General features: G+C 38.7%; 1 protein-coding gene across 9 annotated transcripts in view; it reads right to left on the bottom strand.

The window, feature by feature from the left end:
- mcf2l2 (MCF.2 cell line derived transforming sequence-like 2) overlaps window positions 1–27,499 on the bottom strand; it is a 200,296-nt gene extending 172,797 nt beyond the window's left edge. For 7 of the 9 annotated variants that reach the window (XM_086146460.1, XM_086146482.1, XM_086146526.1 and 4 more), the window contains exon 1: window positions 5,936–6,122. In XM_086146460.1, the coding sequence (XP_086002586.1) occupies window positions 5,936–6,104 (169 nt within the window). In that variant the 5' untranslated portion in view covers window positions 6,105–6,122. Of the gene's footprint in view, window positions 1–5,935; window positions 6,123–9,376; window positions 9,498–27,383 lie in introns of those variants that run through there. The other 2 variants (XM_086146490.1, XM_086146499.1) reach the window with 2 other exon arrangements.
- Window positions 27,500–27,827: the final 328 nt, after the last annotated feature.

Genomic DNA, 27,827 nt, shown 5'->3' with positions numbered 1-27,827 from the left:
TCCAGGGAAGCCAGTCCGATAGCCGGTCTTTCAGGTGCTGGAGTACAAGCCTCTAAAATAACTTTATGACATATGACATTAGCGCAACGCGCCTGTAGTCATTAAGAGCGCTTGGACACCCTTTCTTAGATACTGGGATAATGCAGGTCTTCTGTTGGTCAGGCACATTCAGCAACCTCAGAGAGAGGTTGTAAAGGTGCTGGAAGACCCTATCAAGCTTTTCCTACAGCCTCTCATCTTCCTCATTTTCCTCCGAACCTCTTCTGTTTTGCTCTGTTCCATCTTGGACTCAACCTTCTGCATATAGTTGAGTTTTACCTTCCTCAGTTTCCTCCTCAGCTCCCTCTCGACTGCCCTGAGGATATGGCAGTCCTTAGTCATGAAGGCTCTCCTCTTCCTGTTAAGAAGGCCTTTGGTGTCATTGTTTCAATAACAACAAGCCATGGGTTAACAACGGACCTTTTTGGGTAGGACTGTGATGTCCTCACAGAATTTGATATTGTCACCGAAATCCTTTTCAAAAAGGCTCCAGTAGGTGACATCAAAGCACTCCTGCAATGCCTCCTCTGTGGCTTTGGACCAGATCTTCACAGACCTGGTGCTGGCTGGCTGTAGTCAGGTCTCTGTGAAGCACAGCCTGCCACATTCCCTGTAGACATGCTTGCTGTCGATGAGGGGCTGTCAGTAAGTCCAATCTGTTGTCAAGCGACCTCACGTTCTGTTGATGGCCAAGGGCAGGAAGGGCTTGCATCTCTTGTTTCTCTCCCCTTCGCACCGGCTTCCCTCCCCTTCCCTCTGGGATGAGCACAGCGGGGAGTCCTGCTCCTTTCCTTACTTGGAAAAGTTCCTTCTGGGTGTATTTTATAATTTTTCTTTGTTTTTGTGGGGAGGTACACTGCGCAAGCAACACAGCTCACCACAGGAAGTCCCACCCGTGAAAGGGGAGTGGATAGGTTAATAAATAAGTCCAGAAAGTAAAGAGATAGCGGTAAAAATAGTCGGAGTTGCTGCAGCAGCCTCATGGTGGATGAATGATAAATCCAATGTAAACACAAAAGCATATTACACGTACGCAATCCAGCAAATATAGGTAAAAACAACATTCTGCACTCACACATCTACCAACATACACAGGTACACATTGTTTTCAATGCAATGGCGATCAAGCTGTCTGACATGCTCCTGATATTGCTTCCTACAAGACAATAAACACATAGCTTATTCCCAGGTGTGTGTGTGTGTGTGTGTGTGTGTGTGTGTGTGTGTGTGTGTGTGTGTGTGTGTGTGTGTGTGTGTGTGTGTGTGTGTGTGTGTGTGTGTGTGTGTGTGTGTGTGTGTGATTGTTTATGATTCATTTCAATTGTATATGTTCAAGGAAGTGAGGGAAATACACTATAAAGAAAGACCATATCAATGAAACTGCTGGGTTTTATAATGGAATGCCCAATTACCACAATATCAAACCTCATTCAAGTCATACAGGTGGTAGTGCCATAACATAAATAGGGTTTTTAGAGTTTTGTACGTCTTCTAATTCATCTGCTAATATTTAAGGAATTCCCTAAAGTCTATATTTTTGTTTTCTTTTTTTTTTGTTTTTTTGTTTTTTTGTTTTTCCTAAGTTTTTCAAATGTTTTACTAAACTGTGTTTAATGTACTGTTGAAGGACCTTAAAGTACCTGAAGGCCTTCAATAGCAAGGTTTCATTAGGGACCGCAAAACCCAACTCAAACAAGAGGAGAGTAGAATGCATTCAGTCTAAAAATGAACATTCAACATCAGATGTAACACACTCAGTGAGCATTAAAAAGTTAACTATAGCCCAGAATTGTGATTGAAATGACAATTTTATAAAGACTGGAAACAGGACTGACAATGAATTACATGTCCCATCCATTCACAAATTATTTTTAAATGTTGGGCCAAAAACTGGCAGAGGCAATAAATGTTGATGGAACAGAAATACATGCAACAGATTTTGTTGAAAAAGATAAGTCAATATTTTTAAGGACCGTGGAAGAAAATTAAATGTATGATATTTTGAATGACTTTCAGAATAAAACCAGTACTGACTATAGTGACATTGAGAGGATAACTATGAAGTGTTGTTGATGCTGTTGTAAAACCACTGATGTATATATTATACTTGTAAAGTAGCAAGAGTGGTTCCAATTTACAAAGGAGGAAATAAACACCCCTTTGCCAAATAAAGGCCAGTATCCATCATTTCACAGTTCTAATAAATGTCAGAAAAAAACTTTTCCTTTGAAAGCTTTGTTGACAAACACAAGTTACTGACAAATGACCAATAATAATATCAAAGTAATAGATTGACAATCCTAGCATTGATTGATTTATTGCAAGAGATAACTGAGTGTGTTGATAAAGAAGAGAATGGTTTTTAACAGAATCTGTTGGAAACCACTGATTAGATATGTTGCAGGGAAGTTGTGACGGAACATTGCTGTCCTGGGTAACATAGGGCACATCCTTATAATAATAATGCATTCCATAATCTATATTTCACTGTATTGATTTTGCCATATTTAAGTTCCCGTGCAGAGAAAGTAATTTACAAAAATAATGCAGAAAAGGGCCATCGAAATAAGTAACAATGGCGGATACAGAGACCATACAAACTAACTCTTTCAAAACACAAACTTTGATATTTAAAGATCTGTTTAAATTTTACTTCCACATAAAATAAATGAACTATTTGTAGAGAGAAGGAGAATATAATTCTAGAAGGGAACTAAATTTCAAACTGCCATGTGTAAGAACATCTTTGAAAAGCTTTGAAAAAAGTAAAATGTAAATTTGGGAAATAACTGAACATGTTTGAAATTAAAAAAAAAAAAACACAGATGGGATAGCCAGTGTTTTAATAACATTGAAATGGGGAGGTGTATGGACCCAATCACAACAACGACTCCGCGCCACAGAGATACAGAGATATGCCACAAAGTCTGTTCATCTATGATTATTTCTGCATTAGATGGCATTTACCATTGTATTGCTTACAATACAGGTATTTCAAGCTGCTTGAAATCAGTTTTCATTTTCAACAAGTTTGTGTTAAGTCATACCTATCCTGGTGACCATTGTCAATGCAAACAAACCTGCGTGGCATTGAAATGCAGCTGATGGTCAGAAGAGGATATTACAAATTATTTTAATCAAACATATATGCAGGTGGCCATGGATGACGGATTGTGGGAATTGTGTGTAAATTGTTAAGCGAGAGATGTAGCTGAATGCTACAAAATTGGTAAAATAGAATAAAGTTCAAGACAAAGTATATTTTTAAACTGTCCCAAAACACAGGCCTACAGATGCATTCATGTAGTGCTTTGAATCCTCAATTCTGAGTTAATAGTAGAGATGGGATATTTCTGGCAGGAAAAGCTAGATTTCTAATTCAGTCTAATGAACCTACACGCGTTCAAACGTTACAAGGTCACTCATACAATCAACTGAAATTAATATTTTGTAGCCTTTGTGTGTAACTACTACCACATTAAATCAGCAGCTCTAACAGTGCTAGCAGTAAAGATAAATCAAGGTAATAGTGGTCACGCTCTGCGCCAGGGTTGTCTTGGAACACAACATACCTTGTTCATATCTCACACTCCTCCTTGCCTGTCAAGATACTAAACCCATAACTGTTACCCTGGTGCTGCTAAGCAGCTACCTACTGCTCATGGCCTACTGCTACTGCCATTCACTCACCCATGATGGATTAAATGCAGTGGGTGAATTTTACTGATGTTGTGCTGTATGTATAACTGAATATGACAAAATAAAGTGCTTTCTTTTTTTAATTTTACTATCAATCTCCATGTTTTCCTACAGGAACATGCTGGGGCACTGTGACTCCTGCTGCTGTCTGACAGAGCAAAGCTGTCATGATATTATTGCTCCATATCATTCTGATGTCACCTTGTTTTGTGAATATGTATATGAAAAGTATATGATTGGCTTCGATTTTTATTTTTTTCCCCCTAATATTTCAGTAAGAAGTTGCATAATACAGGACAGAAAATTATTGACAATGTAGAACAGGCAAATTTCAGTCGTTTTTCGTTGTTTTTATGCTTCAAAAGAGAGTATTATAACACAAAACCCAGGTTCTACACCTAACATTTGGAAAAAGATACAAATCCATATGAGGACTGAGGTCACATGAGAAGAAAATAGTATCCTCAATTATGAAAGTCGTCTTTTAAAAAGACCGCTTCAAGCTCCACTAACGAAACAGCCCCCTCATCACAGTCAACAAAATATCTATTTTGTCTAACATAACATGGTTTTGGAGAATCTTGATAAAAAAGTTGCTCATCACCCACAAACACTATCACACTGTAAACTGTGTTATTTTTGGTTGGTTGTTCCTCAAGGTCAGGGGAGGGACGGGTGGAGGAAGGTGTTCTGACTGGTTTTCAGGAAGAAGACTTCAATGCAAAAGGACAATCAGAGGATGTGTAATGACAGGATCTGCTGGTGAGAGGCTCTCTGGCACATACACACAAATACCAAAAATAAGACCAACACACACACGCACACACACTCAAACACAATGTCCAAATGAATATTTTTAGCACAGCATGAAATTTGCCTGAAACTGCTCATGTGGATGTGATTGTGTGTGGTATCAGATGTAGAATGTGTGTTTGTTGAATGACGTAATTTTTAGAACATTATAATTCTTGAATGTTTATTGATGTGAACCAAAAACACCGAAATTGTCTACATCTCTCCAGCGGCTAGTTCATGATGCAACACAAGCTTTTTTCAATATACTCAACAGAGCTAGGTTCTTTTGAACCTCAATTAGCCCCAAACCTCTACTTTGAAATTAATTTCACTCCAGGGAGCCATCCATCTAAAGATCATTTGAGCTGGCAACAATATGTATTTACATGAGTGGCTTTCAACAGTAACATAAGAACAGTCATGATATTAATCACATCGACTGATCTGACAACATCGTCATCATGTATTCCCCCAAGATGTACAGTTCCCTTCATTCAAGGGGAATGAGTGATTTTCATGGTAAATACAGCAAGCAATGTGTAAGTCAAGAAACACTCATGTCCTTTCCAGATGATTAAAAACTTATAAAATCTTGCACATGAAACTGTTGAAATTTTGACAGTAATTCCTTATATTTTAATGGAAGTATGTATAAAAATGAACTCATAACTTGTTCTAACATGTCCTTGTCTGGCCACTTGTGTTACCACCTACTTTTTGGCAGAAACACTCACAACCTACTGAATTAGTTCAGTGGAACACATGATAAGATGCATAAAAAATGTGGTGAGACAGCCATATTATTTTATCACAGTAGCATTAGGTGCTAGAGTTGAAAGCAAAATCTGTCAAAGCAAAAAATCTTGTAAAAAAATTCACCTTTTTGAATGACAAATTTGAATGTTGTCCCTGTAACATGAGTTTGTAGAAATACTCTTGATTAAAGATCAAACAACCTTAAGGAAGTGATTCGACTAACAGTCAGTTCAACTGGAAAAAAGAGACAAGACAAATAAAAAACGGGCAAAATACAGCTTTTTTTTTGTCTGAAATCTATTTGTAGTAAAATACAGGCTTGCAATTTCCATTTCTGAGGCTGTACAAGAGAAATGGCTAAGTAGATTGACACGTGAGGCTATTTCCAACCTATCTAAATTTATTTAGTACCGTGTAAACAAAATACACCCATGAGAGAGAATGCAAAGGTTGCCCCCTCCTTTTAATTGTTTTTTGATAAATCTCAGTTTTAATACATATCTTTCTATAATAGCTCATAAATACATTAAATGGAGAATTACATTTCTCCTGTCATGATTACTCACCAGACATGGGGCAATCTATGTATCTGTATAGTACACAAACAAGAAGAGGATGGGAGAATGGAGAAATAAGTGTCACATACTTTTGTATGAGGCTTTTTCTGTCTCTTGACAAACCTCCTGAAAGTGAAAGTAAGACTCCATTTCGGCCATAGAGATCCGTATTGTGGAATAGGCCCTTCCATATCTGCCACAGTGTGAGCAGTGGCTGAGAAGAGTCTGTTGTCGCTTCATCTCTCCTTCCTGTTCCATCAAACCATCTATCAAGCTGCCCACACACTATCAATCAGATAATAAGCTATGGTTCCTCCATGTTAGTGCTATGTTACACTCTCCCCTCGGGAATAGTCACTACAATGTCAATGCACCAGCACTGCCTCTTTATCTATCTGCCTCTCTGCCATAATCTCTGCAGGAGAGAGTAAGCCTATTAGAGGATATTAGGATACACCACCTTGCCTTGTGAGACAACAAACGCAAATAACCTCAAAACCAACAGTTCCAACCTTACATCAGTTTATTAAACAGCAAGATTAATAGCATTATCAGTTATCTCAAAGGGCTTTAATTGCAGAGAAGTCCTCTTGAATGAGGGTTCATTGCCATTACGGAACACTGCAATTTCATTTCTAAATAATTTCTATGAAAATTATTGTAGACTTGGGAATAAATTATGCAGGAATTTGAATAAAGAACTAATTATTCTCTTTTTTTCTTATTTTTGTTTTGTCACTTATGAAACTGTTTTGGATGACACAGCAAGAACTTTTTGCTTGAAAAAGGGAAGCGTCCATAGAAGACAAATGACTGCAGAAATTTGCTGCGCTGTCATCTGTGATTGTTAAAATGCAATGAAATGAGTTACAAAAAAATAGACATTCTTAAAATGACTACTCCCGACACCAAAAGTAATCAGTTCAGGTACTCAGAACTTAAGAACAGATACAGCAGAACCATAATGCCAAGTTTAAACACATAGTAAGAGCAATGGTTTGACTCATCCAAACACAGAAGCTTCGATATTCATACAGTTACCCCTTACTTAGACAGAAACATTTGCCACAAGAATGCCCTCACCAAGAATGACAACAATACCCATAGACACACTTACAGGGGTAAAATGAACCATGGAGGAAAGTCCCTTGAAAACTGACAAACATAAAAATGTTTTTTTAATATAATTATTCATTCATCTATAAAATATACTACTTGTCCCAAACATCCAGTAACCAACCCTTGTGTGATTCACAGTGAATGCTCCTCTGGGTCTTATGTCAGACGGTCTGTGGTACAGTAAGTTGCTGAAAAAAATCAGGGCAGTATAATTTGCTTCAGATCGCACTGGCTGTATTAACTGTAACGGTCACTTTCTTTTGTGGTACTGGGAATGTATTTCTCTGCACATTCCAGACATTGTGAAAAGGATTAAAAACGAGCACAATGTAGGTTTTGTAATTTACAAGTGGTTGTTAATTCTTTCCGTCTGGCAACAGGGTGTACATAAAGGACATGTGCGTATACCAATGGCTAATTTTCTCTACACTTCCTTTTCCATTCTGATTCAAGGTATGTTAGCAACAATATAGATGTCCTATTTTGTCCCCATTCCTGCACATAGATTTATGTCCACGTTTCAGTCTATAGATAATATTTTTAGTTGATATATAATGGTGATTCTGTATTTGTTTATTTACCCATTTGTAAACATATAAACCCTCTTTACTGGATAATTAGTGTCACTATTGCCTCATAGAAGTGGTCTCTTTCCATGAAGTAAATTGTTGAGATAAAACCAACACACACTCCTACACTTCCTACATCATAGTCTTTCCAGTGAGAACCAAAGGCTCTCTTAAGAATGTACTGTGGATGACGCTCCTGATGAGGAGGGCCAGATGGAGATGGAATCTTCCAGTGAGGAGGAGCACAGTGAGAATGCTACCAAAGATAATAAGTATCTTAATTTTAATTTATACACGGGAAGGTATCAGCATTAAGCTTCAGCACTGAGCAGATGACAGCAGTAGAGCTCCTTGTACAGTAGGACTCTAAAACAAATATTAAAATAAATATGTACACGTTTTGATTTATTACATTACTGAGATCTTTGTTTACTGGTCATCTTTTGCTGGATTGTTCCATTGACAAACAACAAAAAATCATGTCTTTTAGCTCGTTTCTACAATGCCCAGAATCCTTGAAACAAATCTCTGATGAATAACTGAGAATCAGCTCACTACTGTTTTTCAAGTGTGAACGATATCCAGTATCTCTTTAAGACCATTTGCATAGTATGTGCAATGGTGTGTACTATTATATCTTTTCTTTAATTCTTGAGACATATAGATAAAGTATCAATTACAACTTTGTTTCATCCTTTTATGTCATTTTACCAACAGTTTTGAACAGTTTGCAAATGGGCTTTACTCTCCATGCAGTAGTTTTAATTATGATATTTAATTTCTAGATACTTTATGTGTATTTAATATATAAGTGCACCCTACAGTGAAATATAAAGTACTACAGATGTGCATATTTTGGAAGTATATTAAGTACAGAAGCTCCATCGGTGACTCAATACATTTTTCAACCACAAAATATTGAATGCAATCCAGTAAATCCAGTAAATCCAAGCCATGCTCCAGCCCACAAATGTATCAATAAATAAAATAATTACACAGTAAGTTACCATAAGAGTTAAATTTAAGTTATTGACTTACTTTCTTAATTAATTTATGAAATTACTAAATTCATAACCAAGTATCAAATTAGTATTCACCATGTACAATATTCCAATATATATTTAAAAGATATAACAAGGAACATAAATCATTAGCAAAATAATTTTTAGATTGACTTAATATAAGTCACATAATTCTTTTAAAGGTGGTCCTAGCAGGTTTTGGTTTGCCTTTTTTTCTGAAGATAAATCGGTCCCGTGCAGATATCTGACAAGTACTTTGGTGATTACGCAGATATTTTTATCCAACTTTCAGTGTTGGTTACCAGCTATAAAGGAAGGCAAATTATGATTTTTGGAAACCACAAACTATATACATACATAAATATACCGTATATATATGTATATATGTACAGCTATTGCATTGAAAAAATATATTCATGTATATGTATGTGGAAAGTACAATATACAAGAGTAAACCTTCCCATTAACCTTAACTGTAGAAAACCAGTGATCTGAAAGGAATCACAGATATTGCATTATTACTGATATTACATAAAATCTAACTTTTAATGTAAACATGAGTAGTTCAAGGTGGAGAATGATGTCCAGGATGAGTCCAAAAGCAATATTCACAACAAGTGAATTCTATAAATATGTATAGTAAATCACATGCAGGCTGATTCACATATTATCACCTATGTTATCAAGATAAAACTGAGCTCTACTATCTGCTTGGGACACTAAGCATTTTTAAGGCTCCTTGATCAGTTCTGACTCCCATGGCTCCCATACACACACTAACACAAAAACACACCTGTTACACTGTAAAACTATCACTTACACATCACAGATCCCATGATGTTTTTCTTGGTCTGAAAAATTCCAATGTCAGGGTCCAAGCCACGCTACTAAATGTACAGCAACATAACACTCACTCACACACAGGCACATATAGATACACACAGACACTGGTCTGGAGAAACTGCTGCGCAGTTCCCTCCAGCGTCAGGATGTCGTCAGCTGGACGAGCCCTCCTCTTTTTCTGTAAAAAGAGAAAGAGAGAGAGGCCAGTGGTCTGCTTCTCTGCTGGCAGCCTTGTGACAGACTGGCTTCTTACCACAAATATCCTAAACAATACTCCCATCAGGCAGAGGGAACTTCCCTTCCTCTCTGCATCCTTGTTTACTCCTACCTTTGCTCACACTAATTCCTTTCTTCTTTTTTTTTGCAGCCCTGAAGATTTCAGTTGATAAAGAGTATCTTATTTTTATCCATCCATCCATCTCCTGCCACTTGTCCTACACGCAAGGTTGCGGGGGGTTGCTGGAGCCTATCCCAGCCATCATCAGGTACACTCTGGAACCAAGTCTGTTCCTGTCTGAACTCTCAACTGCTTTTTGGTGATTAAGGATTAAATAGGGTTCGGATGTACAATGATGTATTTAAAGACAAAAAATGAAGTAGCGTGTTATGGGTGTTATGAGCATACTCTACCCATAACAGTTGACCAGGACAAAGACCAACTGGAAACCATGCACTGGCGTGCCGCCTCCTTCCCCCATTTCTTCCTCTGTCTGGCTGCTGGATTGGGGTTGGAGCCCCGAAGATACCTAGCCAAAGCCTTGATAAGGGTGCAAAATTCCCACCAGAATGCCAATGAGAAATAGGGTTGTAATATGTGGTCAGCGCACTTATCTCCCTTGCTATTGGGAGCCTGGGGAGGGGGATGAAGTGGACCATCTTACCGAACTGGTCCACAATGGATAGGATGGCGACATGACCGGCCATGTGACGAAGTCCAAAAAAGATGTGAGATGGGGCACCAGGAGGGGTTGCAAGAGTCTGGCAGGAGCCTGGTGGGAGACCTTGTGCTGGTTGCAGACTGAGCAACCATTGGCACAATCCTAGCTGTTCCTATATTATGGACCTACAGAAACTTTGCCAGAGGACATCCTGGGTTCTCTGAATCCCAAGATGACTGGAGACCATTAACGCATGGGCCCAGAGGCGCATCTCTAGCATCAGATCTGCAGGCATGCACAAGCAGCCTGTTGTGCAGGCACAAGGGTCAGGCTGAACCTATGTGGTGGCTTTCACCCTTTCCTCAATTTCCTTCCAAAGGAAGGCTTGAGGTAGACAGGATGTCAAACTGAGGGGTCACATGATGGTTACCCTAGAAGAGCATGTAAACTGGAGAAGTCTGATAAAGGCCTTGGCAGGGAGAGGAGTGTCCAGCAGGACCCTCTCTCGGTCCATTTGTATGGTCAAGCTCTCTTGGCATCTGCACCTGAGTCTATGAGTGTGGGTCGGGTGTGTGCTCCATCAAGGAGGAGCTTGATTAAGAATTGGGGTCATATATTCAAGAACGGAGATTTAGCTGTCATGTGACTCACCAGGGCCTCCGCATTCACTGGTGAGCCCTCCCCTTTTACGGAGCAGCAGAAAATATAATGACTGACTTGACCACAGTAAATGCAGAGGTTCTCTTTCTAGCAATGTTCTTATTCCGTTGGAGTGAGCTTTTTACAACCTAACTACATGGATGGAACCGGATGGGGAACTTGGCTAATGAGCTGATGTTCTGCCTCTTCTCCTTTCTGCAGAGAAGGCCTGTAATGATGTCCAGGCAGGAGTTTGCTTCTCCCACTCCGTGGTTCCTTTGAGGAGGGCCTAATAGGTTGCACCACTACGTGGTGTTCAAAGATGAGTTCAAGCAGGTGTCTCACCAAGCAGGTGAGCAAGAATAAAGAGAAGGAAAAAGAAAAGAACAATTAAGATTTTTTTTTTTGAAGGACCAAATGCATTTTTTAAAAAGAAGGTAAAACTATTTAACCAGAGATTCCAGAGGACCAAAAGAGTTTTTGTGTTAATGATTTTTACCAAGAACAGATGGCTTTTTTCAGATTGTTCAGGTACAAACTTTGAGTTTTTTCTGGTGACTCAGGTCTCAGCAACAAAATTATGTGATTTGTTGGTTTGCATGTTTGGCTCAAGGAGACAAGTGACTTTTTATGTGTTGACTGCGGTTTGGCTGATTTAGGAGATGAATGTCTAAAACGACTAAACAAGGACTACATTTGTTTTTCAGCCATCGTTGAACATGTCTGACTGTTATTTGTATCTTGATGTGAAACATTTGCAGAACATTCTCCCAGCAGAGAGATAGACCTGGAGCGATGCTGACAACATCTTGCCTTAAGCTGTGTTGGGCTTAAAAACAATTGAATCCAGCACACAAAATATGAGATCAGACTGAGGAGACCAGAAATGCAGACAGACTGCCCTCTTTCAACCTATAATTCAGACCCTCAATTTTTGAGCTTTGTTAAATCTTACTACTTTATTGTGTAAAAAATGTAACGCAACTACTGCATTTGATCATATTTACTCTGAGTGTTGGTGAAGTCTAATTAATTCATTAATTTAAGTATGTATTTATTTGAAATTTTAACCCATAAAGATGTTATTATTAACGTTATAGTGTGTATTACTCTGTGTTTGACCAAGGATCAGTCAAACCAATACCTGCTGAGACTACTACTACTTTTAAAATTGAATAATATTACCTAATTGAATAATATTTCCTAGATGAGCTATTTCGACCTTTTTGAGTTGAAAATGGACTCTGAATCAACTCCTAGACCTACTGTCAATTTTTAGAAGACACTTTCTTCAAGCAATGGTACAGGAAAGTCTGCATCTTTTAAGATGACCTTGATTTATGCATCAAAGTATTCCACTGCGTGGCCGTCTTCTTCACCTGACTTAGACCTTATTGAGAACTTTTGAGCCCTTCTTAAGCAGGAAATTTACAGTGAAGGTATACCGTACACCAGCGACGTGCAGTAAGAAGAGGCAGGGGAGGCCAGGCCTCACCTGTCATCATGGACAGAAAAAAATGTAAAATAAAAAGATAACTTAAATGGTTATATTTATTCAGTGATTTGTACTATAAAGTTATTTTCCACTTAACTTCACTATTTTGAGTTTTTTTTTTCAAAATCACTGAAAAAAAAATCACATTTACCATTCAAATATAAAGAAAAGACGTGCGGTGACACAGTAACTAGCTGAGCCCACTATGGATTTCACAATGATTATGCTAACTGTGCTGGCATGCAATGCACTCAGACAGTATTGCTGTTTCTGTGTATGTCACTATTAAAATTTTCAAACACTTTAATATATGAACTAAATTTCCATAGTTTAGCTGATTTGTATAATATTTTTCGTCAACAACTGTTGACGGAAAAATCAATAAATAAATTAAAAAATAAAATAAAATTATGATTATTATCATAAAACGACTGCTAGAGTCATTAAGTGAGGCACGCTGTAACGGTGCCTCGTGGTAGGGGTCACTGGTGATCCCAATGGCGAGTTACTGTAAACGAGGGAGGGATGGTGAGGGATGAATGTAAATCTCCTGGGCAACTTCTCAAATTTTGCCCCAGAAGGATCTCATTCAAACTGTTCCTGAAGCGAAAAAGTTGCTCCAGCTGGTGGTCACTGTTCCAGCTACAACTGCATCAGTGGAGCGATCATTCTCAGCACTGAAAAGACTCAAAACATACGGTCGGAACAGGACTGATCAAGGACGACTGTCTTCACTGATTTCCATTGAGACAGAGAGACTTTTAAAACTGCAGAAAGATAGGGAAGACTTCTACAAGCAAGTTATCGATGCTTTTCCTCAGAAGGAGCGGCACATGGACTTCATTTATAAGTAAAGGTAAGAGATAGTAAAGTTTTTTTTTAATGTGCTTTTGTTCTGTGCTACAGTTTGTATATGTAAAGAATGCTGACATGATATTTTAAACAAAACACGTTAACTGCTGCCAATAAAATAGTGAATAAGCTACTCTGTAAGGTTCATATGTTTGTAAATCTGACTGTGATGACGTCAGTGCCTCACCAGCCATGAACCTCACTGCAAGTCACTGCCGTACACCTCTTTGAACAGTGTCTGAGCGGCTGTGGTTGCAGCTGCACAAAAAGTTGATTCTGACCAGCTAAAAAACTGACTCCCTGAATGGAAGGCTTGTGACTCTTTTCGAAAAGAAGGGTGGCTATATTGGTTACTGAGGTGTGAGTGAGTGTTTTTTTTTTTTTTTTTTATTTCAGAAATGTTTAAAGTAAGTTTTGAGTTTGTTTATTCTCACTTTAACAAGTGAAAATAAACAAGTGAGGAGGGAAAATCTTTGTTTCTCATTTAGTTGCATAATAATTCTGCACAGTAATAGTTGCCTAATAATGGTATATATATAAATATTCTAGGATAAGAAACATTATTGATCCCCATAGGGGAAATTCCTTTGTCACAGCATCGTAACAGTAATAATGTCAAAAAATAAAGTAAAATAAATATGAATATAAATAGAGAGACAGAAGATTGCAAGACACCAATGAATAATTAAGACAGCAAGAACAGCAGGTATAATAATGGACAACATAAAGGAACAGTAAGGGCAAAAAATACACAACCAAAACTAAACGACAACATAAACAGAGTGACAATAGCAATTACATGAATCAAATAAACAAAAATAGGCAGGATGTGTGTGGCTTGGCAGAGTTGCCATCCAGACTGCTGTTGTATAGTTTGATGGCCAAGGGCACAAAGGAGCATCTGAAGCATTCAGTTCTGCACCGAAGTGGGATGAATCGTTGGCTGAAGGAGCTGCTCATCGGCCACAGCTCGTCATGCAGGGGGTGGGAAGGTTGGTCCAGGATAGCTCCCAGTTTGTCCTTCACCCTCCCTACTGCCACCTATTGAAGATGGTCTAGGTTCAGTCCCACCACCAATTGGGCTTTCCTCACTACCTTGTTGAGTCTGTTGACTTCACCAGTCCTGGCACCACCCCACCAGCACACTATAGTGAAGAATAGTGCATGCGTGTCAGAGCATGAGTGTCCAAGTTTTTTTTAACGCACTCACATTGTGGTGCTGAGATTATGTTGATCATTAATTTACGATTGGAATAAAAACTGTGATAACACCTTGGCAATGCCATTCCGTTCCGTTAACATAAATACCGTTATGCCAAAAATAAATTATGAAAGATATTCCAAATCACATTAACTAAAATTAAACTGCTGTAAAGGATTTCATATTCATTCTTATATATTGCTTGTTCTGAAAACAGAAGGGGATTTGCAGTGGATTATCACTGCAGCTGTGATTGGGCAAGAGGATTTGTTTCACCAAGACAAGTCACCAATCAATCACAGAAGCACATATAGAGAAATTACATGCCACCATTCACTCTCTCATTCTCCCCAACAGACAACACATGAGCAGAGTTTGAAACCAGCCCACTACAAGGATTGCTATGTGGAGAAACACAGAACACCTGCAGAGACGCAACATTGGCCCAACTGGAACATGCAAACTTAAAGAGTGCCTGATCAGCCACTGGAACCCCCATGCTGTGAGACAAAAGTCCTGATCACTGTGGAGCTAAGGATGTAAGGTGACAACGCAATGAAGCAATTTTCTACCCAACCCCTTAATCATACATCAACAATAATGAACAAGCTTTTTAACCACAAACTAATTGAGATCTTTTCTCATTTTGACAGAATGATGGGTCAAATTTCTCCCCCTGTGTGCTCAAGTCTGTTTCAGCATTTTTTTTCAATCCTGTGGTAATTCTGTTTCATTGTGGCCAAAGCTTTCCACACTGTGACTCCAAAATGCTACCCTTTTGTGACTTGCGCTTTCGTATCTGGGTCAAGGACTCTTCGCTCTGCGTCACAAGAGGTTCAGCAATCCAGCATGTCAAATTTCACAGATGCCGGTGTATTTTGACAAATAATATGTGCCTTGCTTCTTGGCCTTAACACACCTTTTCCAGTGAACCATCTCACTAGGTTGTTTTTGAACAACCCAACTGAGATTCCTTCTCAGATGGGTTGAGAATTTAGAAAAGGAGGAGTGGTCGGCGCCTTCTGCTTTAGTGAACTCACTGCACAACACCGCAGTGGGAACAAATGTTTTTCCTAAGGATATAAGGAAGACCCCCACCCTCGCCCCCTCCCAAGAGACAGGAAGAGGAAGCACAGAGAATGTAGTTCTGATGTCATATCAACAAACATGAAGCAGTGGAAAAGGAGGAATGTATTTTGATCCAGTATAGACTACAGTTTTACTGTAAAGGGATAGACTAGTCCTTTAAATCCCAGACCTTCATGGGTCATGTGACTAAGCAGAACATACTGTCAAGATGGCATTCCTCACAAATTCATAGGTGGACTGATTGGTTCACAAGAGATGGGCTCCAAAAAAGGATCTTTAAAGAGGATGTACAAGAAAGACCATTGAATAGAAATGAAGTTTCGGATTTTTTTCCTGAACCATTTGAAATCACATGAGGGTATGGGTTGCCTTGTTTGAGAAGGAAACTAAAACATTTACACAATTTCATGGCATGAGGTCACAGGAGCAAAAGCATCAATTTGTAGTTGACATACACCAACATGTACCATGTACAGACCAAAACAACTAGATCAATACTTTGTTGAAAAAATTGTGAGCAACTCATAATTAATTCATTTGCAATTCAAGAAGAGAAACAAGCTCATCTACAAAGGCAGTGACTCATTCATTCAGTCAGACAGACACCATCCGAACTGGCAATGTCTTCTCCTCCTTTCGGCTTTTCCCTTCAGGGGTTGCCACAGCGAATCAACCTTCTCCATCTAACCCTATTCTCTGTATCCCCCTCTCTCACACCAACTACCATCATATCCTCTCTCACAACGTCCATAAATCTTCTCGAAACCTCCTGCCTGGCAGCTCCAATTCCAGAATCCAACTACCAATACAGTCACTATCTCCTCTGTACAGGACCAAACCATCTCAGTATGGCTTGTCTGACCCTCTCTCCAAAACATCTAACATGTGCTGTTCCTCTGATAGACTCATTCCTGATCCTTTCCATACTGGCCACTCCCAAAGACAACCAAAAAATCTTCATCTCTGCGACCTATAGCTCTGCCTGCTGTCTTTTGGTCAGTGTACCTGTTTCTAGGCCATACAGCATCACTGGTCTCACCACTGTCTTGTATACCTTTCCTTTCATTCTGGCTGATTGTCTTGTATCGCATTGCACCCTTGACACTTTTCTCCACCCATTCCAAGCTGCTTGAACCCGTCTCTTCACCTCTTTTCCACAATCTCCGCTGCTCCAGACTGTTGACCCCAAGTGCCTGAAATTTTCGAACTTCTTAACCTCCACTCCCAATCGCCACACCATTCCACTTGGGTTCCTCTTATTCACACACATATAATCTGTCTTGCTGCGACTAACCTTCATTCCTCTCCTTTCCAGTGCACACTTCCACCTCTCTAGATTTTCCTCAACCTGTTCTTTGCTCTCACTAAAGATCACCATGCCATCTGCATCATGGTCCATGGAGACTCTTATCTAACCTTATCTGTCAGCGAGTCCATCACCTCTGCAAAAAAGAAGGGGCTCTGAGCTGATCCCTGATGGACTCTCACCTCCACATTGAAGTTCTCTGTTACCCCTACAACACACTGCACCACTGTCTCATAGTTAGCATGCATGTCCTGCACCAGTCTAATATACTTCTCTGTCACTCCAGATTTCCTCATACAATACCAGAGTTCCTCTCTTGGCACCCTGTCATATGCTTTTTCTAGGTCTACAAAAATACAACACAGCTCCTGCTGGCCTTCCCTATACTTCTTTATTAGCATTCTCAAAGCAAATACTGCATCTGTAGTACTCTTTTCTAGGCATGAAGCCATACTACTGTTCACAAATGCTGACTTCTGCTCTCAGTCTAGTTTCCACTACTCTTCCCCATAACTTCATTGTATGGCTCATCAACTTTATCCCTCAACAGTTACTGCAATTCTGCGCATCCCCCTTACTCTTAAAAATAGGCACCATCACACTTCGTCTCCATCCTTCAGGCATCTTCTCACTCTCTAAGATCCTGTTGAATAATCTAGTCAGAAACTGTACCACTGCCTCTCCTTCACACTTCCACACCTCCACAGATATATCATCAGGACCGACTGCCTTTCCACTCTTCATCCTCTTCAGTCGCTTCCTCAGTTCACTTTTACTAATCTGTGCTACTTTGTGGTCTACAATAGTCACCTCTTCTACCCTTGCCTTTCTTTCATTTTCCACATTCACCAGCTCTTCAAAGTACTCTTTCCATCTTTCCATCACTCTTCTAGTACCTGTCAATTCATTTCTCTCTCTATCCTTAATCACCCGGACCTGTTGTACATCCTTTCCATCTTTATCTCTTATTTCAATTTGCCAGGGGGCCGCTGGAGCTAGGGTCTGGGTGAGGCTGGGCTGCATCAGGTTTTCCACAAGAAAAGCTCTGATAAAACATTCCACTGTTCTCCGATATATCATTTTTTTTTATTTTCTACGCAAAATAAGAAAATAAATCAAAATACAAAATAAAAAAGATAAAGACAAAGACAAAATAAATAAATAAATCAAGAATTACGAAAATCAATCAATCAATCAATCAGTAATAAATAAATAAAATAATAATAATAATAATACTGCGAATAAGAAAGACTTAAGAAACCACATAGAGTTGGTGAGTAGAGAAATCTATTATTATTCAGATTCAAATTAACAGTATTAACAGTTCTTTAACCTTTAACTTGAACATGAATGGAACTTTGAACATGAACTGTTCTGAACATGGCCTCTCTTTCCAACTTCTTGCTAGAGGTCTGGCAGCGCTTCCTCTCACATAGCTGAGCCAAAATTGGCTTGAAGGAGGAAGCAGTTGTCTAGTTGTGTAATGACGTTTCACATTGTATTCCGTGTGCACCGCAACTTTCTCTGCGCAAATAAGACATGACGAGGTGCCCTGTGCTCCACAAAGAAATATTGAATTTCCCACCTTTCCTGAAATCGTCTGTGCTCATCATCAAAATTTCTCTTCACTGCAGGCTTTGGGACAGATATGTTTGGGACCGTGTAATATAAATAGTTCCACTAGTTGTCACTGTCACGTTGAAGTTTTAATTTCGATGTTTCAGTGCCGCGCGGAGAACGTAATATCCGTTGGTACCAGATCGGCATAGGGTCCTGCGCCTTGCGCCTACACGTGGCGTCGAGCACGGCACTGTTAGCTATTGGTTGAAGGTCAGAAACCATGAAATACATCGTGTTTATGGGGCCCGTTTAACATTCAATAAAATAAATAAAATGTTTAATAAAGTATGTGAAGTTCGACTCATGGCTAGCATGGAGCTAACACTAACACGGGGACACACACATACAACTCGTGTGCGTGTGTGTGTGTGTGTGTGTGTGTGTGTGTGTGTTTGTGTGTGTGTGTGTGTGTGTGTGTGTGTGTGTGTGTGTGTATGTAATAGTGTTAGTTCCGTGTCAGCGTCCTAGCCCTTATTTTCCCCTTTCTCGTGCGTGTATAACGTCAGGTCTGGTGCTTCGGAGCACACGGCTCGGGTGACAGCCACACCGGCGTGTTGTTTATGTGTTGAAATGTGTATTCAGCAGCACTGGTGAAGGCAGCAGCGGCGGGTTGTTTACATCCAAGATTTACATGTGTATTCAGTGCTGCTGCCTTCCCTGGTCCTGCTATAGCGGCGGGTTGTTTACGTCCGTGGTTTACGAGTGCATTCAGGCTGGTGCTGGGCACCGTGGGCACGGTCACGTTGCCAGTATAGTCCTGGTGCTCCCAAGCATGTGGCCCCCAGAATGAGACAGACCTAACTATTTCATCTAGCTCATTCCAAAACTTCTACTTCTCCTAAAACTCACCTCCCACCTGCAGGGCATAGCCTCTAACAACATTGATCATCACACCTTCAATTTCCAGTTTCAGACTCATAAGTCTATCTGACATTCTTTTCACTTCCAGAACATTCCCAACAAACTCCTCCTCCAAGATAACTCCTACTCAATTTCTCTTATTGTCAGTACCATGATAGTACAACCTAAAGCCTGCTCCTAAGCTTCTAGCCTCATGGAGATACTGGCCCATGCCTGCACCCCCCCTAGGCTGGCTCAGGAAGACACCAGTCTGTGCCGCCCTGAGGCTGCGTTACCATCCTAACTGGCACTGTATTCTTATAAAACACACAAAAGTCAACAGTAACCAACCGATTCATCAAAGTATTATGGGAAGATCAAAGAAAGGCAAAGTTTAAATATAAAACATAACATTAGCACACTGAAAAAATGGTGGTTGAAGACCAAATTCCAAAAAACCCACTCAGGGAACACTGAACTCATCAATATAAGAACTTAATAGTCCAGGCCAACAGTTTTACCAACATAAGTATTGGTAGATTGACACATTTAACAGATCAAACATCAGTCTAGGAAGTGAGGGACCTTGTTGATTTCAGGGGCCTCAGTGACCGCGGTGACCTCCCCCGCTACACAAATGAAATGTCAGCCATTTTAAACCTCATGAACTACAAGCTGTCAGGGTTTCCCCTTCTCTGACAATTTTCCATTCACAACTCGGCTGCTGTTGACAAACATTTCCCTCGCCATTACATAACCAATGGTATATTTGCCCTGCTGTATGAGAGCCAGATGCACAGCACTTACCACAACCTCTGATCATTCCATTGTCCACCTTCAAGTGTGCAGGAACAAAGGTTCGTCACCCCTCTTTGTTCTATAGCAGATTGTCTTCATTTCAGTGAGAGAGACAATCCACTTCAGCTACATTTAGCTACCACAGGTCACACATTTACTTCCAGGGATCAGAAAATCTGGGTATATCTACTTCTGCCATTGTTTTCATTGGCCTGTGCTTTCATATGTGGCCTCCTTAATTTCATTCGGGATCAATAAAGTGTCTCTACAATTACTACTACCACTACTACTACAACTTGAACTAACCAAGTTTTCTTTGTCTCCAACAGGGTGATAAAACAAAAGCTTTTCTTTGCTATAGTCCATAAAGGGATTCCTTTAATTCCTAATCCATTTTCATCAATAGCAATCGAACCATACATGCCATACATCCAGCTTTGTTAGAAGAACACAGAACATCACTGAACCACCTTGTGGCCTCAGGAAGAAGTGTGTGTATATATGGTTTGCGAATGTGTGTGTGTTTTAACTTAAAAAATTAACAAAAAAGGTCAGTGGCACTAATATGATTTCCAGGAAGATTTGACAAAATAAATATTTTTTTTCCTGGTTTTCCTTTTGATTGTCTGTGTGTCTGTCTGTGTGTGTGTGTGTCTGTCTGTGTGTCTGTGTCTGTCTGTCTGCGTGTCTGTCTGTTTGTTTGTTTGTTTGTTTGTTTGTTTGTTTGTTTGTAACAATATATGGGCCCCATCAGTAAAAACATGTCAGCATTGATGATTGATGATGGGCAAACCTAAAAGCGTTCCACAAATCAAATGAACATCTCTAAAAATGTACATTTCTGTTGCATTTCATTTCATTTTTGTTAGATGTCAAGGACTAACAAAAGTATTTGATATGTCATATCGGATCGGAATTGTTGCCTATGATATGATATCATGATAAAAGCTCGAAAAATAAGATTTCCTTCATATGTTCATCTACTGACAACCAAACACAACATAAGTTGCATAAAAACGTTTGAGTTTGTTTTTGGTATACATAATTGATATTCATGAGTATATGTATGATATAAAGTAAAATGTTACGTACTAAGTGAAGGGCTCAAGCAAAATATATTCCATACCGATTTTGCAATTGTGTGAGTCTGTTAACCGCATCCATGACAACTTGAGTGCTTATCCAGCCATACAAGAATAAAAATATCTATAATTTTACCAGGTTGGAATTGAAATCCCAAATGAAACTAAGCCAAATGCCTCCATTTTCACAATCTTTGTATTGCCATGACAGCAATCTCTTCACACTCCCTCCCTTCAACCTGACCTCCACCTCTGAGAGGTCAAGCACAGGTCTCTATGTAACACACCCCTCTTTGATTAAACAGTGGGTCTGCCTTAGCAGGGGGCTGGGGAGTTCAAGGAGTTTTTAAATTGAACAAGAGTAAGATTATTTGTCCTTATCTGTGTCCTTGGAGCTAATGGCCCTGACAATAAAACACCAGCCGCCATCTTTCACAAAGCATGAATAATGTATCGCCTGAATGCAGGCATTACGGTGAATGACACATCCTGGTGCAGCTGTGATATCATCAGCTAAAAGGAAAATTTGCCATGACTAATATCGTTCAGATTATACACCGTCAACATGTCATGTGGGACACGTGTCTCATGATAAACGACAGGCTGAGAAATAATGTGAATTTAGGGAAATGTGGGTGAATTTAAGAAGGCTTTTTCAACTATCATTGCTGTCATGATTTCTAGTCTAGTCCCATGGAAAGTCCACTGGCCTATGTTCATCATTATAGGCCTGTGTGATTGTGATCGTGAAAAATGTAATCGGAAACTGTTAATCTGCCAATATTTACCAAAATAGATTTACCGAAATGGACATTAACAAATAATTATACTCAATTTAACAATACTATTCCTGATATTTTTCAGTATTTCAAGCCAATTATGAATCCATATTGAAGAAACAAATAAGAGAATAAGATTGCTCTATTTTCTTCTATAAAATGTTTACGGTAATTTCAATTCAGTGCAAACAAAGGCACTGGTGAAATGTTTACACGATCAATAGCCCAACCGAGTAAAGTAAAGAATAATGGAATAACCAATCAGAGGAACAGACGACAGTACACTGCACACAGAAATAAAGTAAACATAGTTTAACATAGTTGCTGCAAAGGCAAAAGTTAGGACTATGTTTTTGTTCCTTGTTAAATAAACCAAACAGGTCTGAAGCAACAGCAGGCCACCTGTGTTTATTCAAAATAAATGTCTATTATCACTTTGCGATATCTCTTAGTTGGTCCTTAAATCAATCCAGTGCCTCTGGGAGGACAGGTTATGATTGGCCATTATTTGCAAACATGCAATAGATGCAATACAAAGAAAGCATTAACCTGTAAAATTAACAATAAAGTTAAATAAATAACAATAAATAACAAAACAAAAATAACAAAAATAACAAAAAACAATAAAAGTACCTTTTTAGCATCAAGCAGCATTACAACACATGATGAAAAAACAGCTGATAACTAGGTAACAGGGAACATTCAAGCAATGTAAGGTTTCAGTCTAACTCTTGAGATAAGCATCAACTTTATCACATCATAACATTTTTTTTTTTTGCCAACATTATATAATCTGTAATCTTGACAACATCCCCAAACACCCACCTAATTATCATTATATAGCAGTTGAATGTAAACATTCAACATGTGTATCTGTGGTTTGTTTTGTTTTCTTTTTAAACACAGTTGCTGCCAAAAAGCTCAGCGCCCTCTTTCAGAATAAGAACAACTGGAAACATATGTATACATTTCGGTAGTCAATAGTGGGATGCATTGCAAACAAACAACCATTAGGTCAAACTAATGGTCCCTTTATTCCAAACACTGAACGGACAGTCACTGTCTCCGTGTTCACATTCCACTGTCATTGTTCTTTTTTAAGAAAAGCAGCAAAAGCATTCCCATGAGTGCTCTGGCAAATATACCACCATCATTTTAAGTATTTTTAGAGAATATAATGCAGTACTGTGGACAAATTTGACAAACAAATTTCTATTGTGTGGTAATATCTTCTTTCAAATATTTCAAACCCAAATAGTTTAATTTCTTAAACAGAATGTAAACAGCATATCAGAATTGTCACTTACAACCAAGCAAGAGAACATCTTGCCCCCGAATACAAAATCTCTGTTTCATCTTCAAGGCAGAACTGCAACATGGATGCAACAAACAATGTCAACATAATGACTCATATTTACATTAAACTAATCAGTATGTATGTTGAGATGTGTTTATTTAGAGAAGGGTTTGTAGGGTATGGATGTGTATTTACGTGTGCAAATTAGGTGTATCTGGGAGGTGGAAATAAGAATGCACGCCAAGAAATCAAAATTTATAAATTATATAGATACCATATTCACAGTGTATGTTAGTCTGATTTTCATAAAATACTTAATGTGTCCAGAATGACATAATTGCTAGTAAATTTATTCTAGAAAAGAATACAGTCATCTGACAGACACTTTTATCCAAAGCTACTTACAGTGGGGATGCCAGGGATTGAACACAGGACCTCATACATGCGATGCATGCGCTCACCACTGAGCTACACTCACATTTTATTTCATCAATCCCTCAATTCCTACATATCATTGATAGACTCTGATGCACTTATTATTATTAAAATCTGTTATATTATTATATAATATTATATAATAACTATCATAATTACTTTAATATCTTATTGAATTTTGAATGATGAAAAAATCAATCAATCAATCAATCATTCATTCAAACTCCACACACACAAAGGCCCCCCGTGGAAATCAAAACAGGGTCCCTGATTACCCAAAAACACAGCAACACATTGCTTAAAAAATTGACACAAATGTCAACATGGAAAGTTTGCAAATTCAAATTTGGAAAATTACAAGGACCGAGCAGTTGCAAGAAAAGGAATGAGGGGAAAGATTCAAATGGATATCACACATCTGTTCTATTCTTTATAGATTACTGTACTAGAGTTTTCAAAATTTAGATATAGACTTTTATGAATTGTGCAAAGATGTTGAGCTTTTGTTCAAGCTTTTTTTCTCTTTATAGAATTGTTTTATCTGCAATACATGGCCCTGCGCCTCTGAGTAACCAGCACAATCATATTGGAAAATGTTTCACACAATAACAGTTATCATAGTATCAATTGTACTGTTGGAAAAAAAACAAAGGCATACATTGATGTATGTTTGAAAATAAAATGTTAACAGCGGTTAAATAACTTTAATGAATTGTCCCCTATATGTTAATAGCAAAGAGAAAATGTATTGACAACTGCAGGTTGAAAAATTATGCATCATGTTGTTAAAACATGATGTCATGACAACTTTTAAACATTGATGTTTTTGTCACATGACTACTCATCTCCGCTATGTCAGTTTGTTTCTGGATGGGTTTATTGTCATTGTTGTTTGTCTGTTTAATTTGTTGCTCTCCTTTCTCCCCATTTAGGGTTTTGCTTTTGACATCCATTGTTAGTCATCTTTTTCTTTCTAAAAGCCTTGGATACTTTTTCTAACCAAACAAAACCCTCTTGAAAATTTCCTTTATGTACACTCAAGATAATGGTACAACACTGGGTACATCACTGATGGATAATAATTCCAGCATATGTAGATATGTGTTTTAGTTGTAGGTGGTCAAACTAATTTTTATTTATAATTGATCTTTTTAATTACCTCTTTGTGTTCTATAGTCGCAAAGCATGGTTACCATAATCTGAGACTTCAAATCACCAGCCACAAACCAGCACATCCAGATAACTTAAAATATGTAACTTTGATTGATATCCGGAAGATTGCTTGTTAATTAAATTGTAGGTTAACAGTCACAGTTAGAGCATCAAACCACAAATTTCAAACACATAACTTTGCTTTGAGGAAAGTCCATTAATTCTCTTGAACATATGTAATATATTGGCAACTGACTTTTAGATTGAAAATTGTGTAAGATCTGAGGTATCATCCTCAAATAAAACTGTTTTCAAACATACCTTGTGAAATGCTGCTACCGGCAACTTAACATTTATATTGTCGACTAAATGATGTTATTTAAGTGTGGAGATAGAGATCTACAGGAAAACAAATCAATCAAAAAAATCAGACTTTACACTCACGGACTGAATAAATGAGGCACTTTAAGGAGAAAATTTGTTTCACCAAAAAGCTTCAGTAACAGATCTGACAGTTGATGTTCTAAAAATGGATGTAGCAGTAATATAATGAATAGATACATGATTTTGAGAAAAAGCTAGACATGAAAATAAACCCACAGGATTTAGAAAGAAACACTGAGAACACTTTGAGGGGGCAGATTTTCATCAGAATTACTGTTTTCTCTGTCTTTCCAGCTGCTCTCTTCATGAGTTGCAACAGTGAATCATCTGCAACCATCTAACCCTGTTCTCTGCGTCCTCTTCACTCACACTAACTAACTTCACGCCCTCTTTCACTCCATTCATAAATCTCTCCTTTGGTCTTCCTCTGGGCCACTCACGAGCAAATATGATGATCAACCAATATGAGCCTGGAGTCCCTGATTAATCATTTCAGACCCACTCAGCTGTTAACATTTACTTGGTTTCCAAAGCAATCCTTTGCTGAAGCCCCATTGCTCCACCCTCCTCCCTCTTAATTTGCCATTTGCTTCTGATGCAATGCAGGAAGTGCAGCAATGAAGGATGCCATGTGAGCATCTCCAACGTAGCATTTTTACCTACTTCCCTGTTGGCTGACGAAGGGGAAACGGAGCATGGAGAACAGGAGAGACGAGACAAAGATGGGAGATGAAAAAAGATAGTAGAGAGAGGAGAGATGGCATAGCAGAAGAGAGGGAGGGAGGGAAAATGAAAATGGAGTCAGGTGGGATGATGGTGGAAGGGAGAAGCAAAGGGTTGTGTTTGTATATGGTTTAATTACATACTATCCTTCGCAATACATATAAAAATGTATGCATTGTTTTCTCCTAAACAAATAATAAATGTGGAAAAGACTAAAAAAATAATGTTCCAAAACTTGCTTGTAATACAGATGAGTATGACAATATTGATAATGATCACGATAATTGCCCAGGTGTGAAAAATGTTGCATCCACAATGCTCACAGACTATATGACTTCAGAATATCTGTTTTTGAACAACTTTTAACCAAATCTAATAAACCCTATGCAGCATGAATTAATGGAGGCTGGTGTGGTGCAGGGGGTTAGAGCAGACATCCTTGGAACCAAACATTCCTGATTTGATTCCTGGTTCCTCCTAGCCTGTCGAGGTGTTGCTGACCAAGACACTGAACCCCTAACTGCTCTCCTGGTGGTGCTACTTAGCTGTCTTCTGCTCATGATACATCCATGATGCAGTGGTCAAGTTGTGCTCTATGTATAACTGTATGTGAAAATAAAGTAATTTCTTCTTCTTGACCTTGCAATAAAATTAATTTCAGACACTGAATAGCAGCCAAATGGTAACTAATCAAAACATTTAAATCATCTGAGTCTTCATGGAAATTTGTGTTTAGACGTTCTAATTTTGAGTTATTAACCATTAATTTTCTTTTTTTTTTTCAAAATTGTTTTTGGTAGACAGTTTGATTTCAGAATTCAGAAAAAAATGTCCTCTGAAGATGTTGAAACTAATCACAATAAATTCTGAGCAAGAAAAAAAAAAATCATGTTTCAAATTAACAAAACAAATGTTTTTGCTAGAATAGAACCAGTGTGTGGATTTGAAGCAAAATTGTGATAAAATATGAATTTAGGTCTGTTATGATCCTGGCGCAAGACAGGATGTAAGGAAAGAATCTAAATCCTCCAGGCACATAAACAAATTGTTCTCTCATCTTAACACATCGAAAGGTTCTAAAAAAATTATGCAGTGAAATCCTGTAACAGCTGGATAAAAGCATAATTTCACTGTGAACCTGCAAGTACAGACAGGAAAAACTAGCCTTTGTCAAACTCAGCCTGGTGACATACATTCCTTCTGCATTCCTCCTTCCTCAGTGGTCCTGATGAGACGATGGAAGACACCCCTCCCCCCACTACTAGTACACACTGCCTCTCCCTTATGTTTTGTGTTTGTTTTAATACACAGAACAGAATATTGCAAAGCGTAACCATACACTTCTAACTGAGTGTACCCAATCCTTTCAGGTGGCTGAAATATGTGGTGTGGGGTATAAAATGTTTCGACTTACCAACATGAGTGATGACACACTGCACCCTCTGTAGCAGCTCCTGTACCAACATCTCGTCTTCTCTCAGCCAGCACAGCATCTCAGGGTGTGGATGGCATCCACTCACCCTGTCGCGCTTTATCTCTCACAGCTGCCACGCCTCCCCCGTCACGCAGGAAAATATTCCCTCTTTTTCAATTGTCTCCTCTCCTGAGCCCCCCTCTCCACTCCTTTCTTCTTGCCTTTAAAAAGAAACAAAGCCTGAGAATGATGAAAAAGATGATAATTGTATGGTGCTGAGCTTGTTAGAGAAATGCCACGCCTCTTGATAGAATGATCATCCTATAACAGGAAATGACCGAAAACATAAAAATAACCATGAAAAAAAACATACAAAATAGCAGCAAATCCCTCTTACAAAAATAGGTCAGAACGTCATTTTCATGATGCATGAAAATATGAATC

The sequence above is a fragment of the Fistularia commersonii genome, chromosome 1 (genome assembly GCF_037954325.1).
Source record: "Fistularia commersonii isolate RoL2024-O1a breed Wild chromosome 1, RoL_Fcom_v1.0, whole genome shotgun sequence".
Taxonomy (NCBI): domain Eukaryota; kingdom Metazoa; phylum Chordata; class Actinopteri; order Syngnathiformes; family Fistulariidae; genus Fistularia; species Fistularia commersonii.
This window is presented reverse-complemented; position numbering and strand designations above follow the sequence as displayed.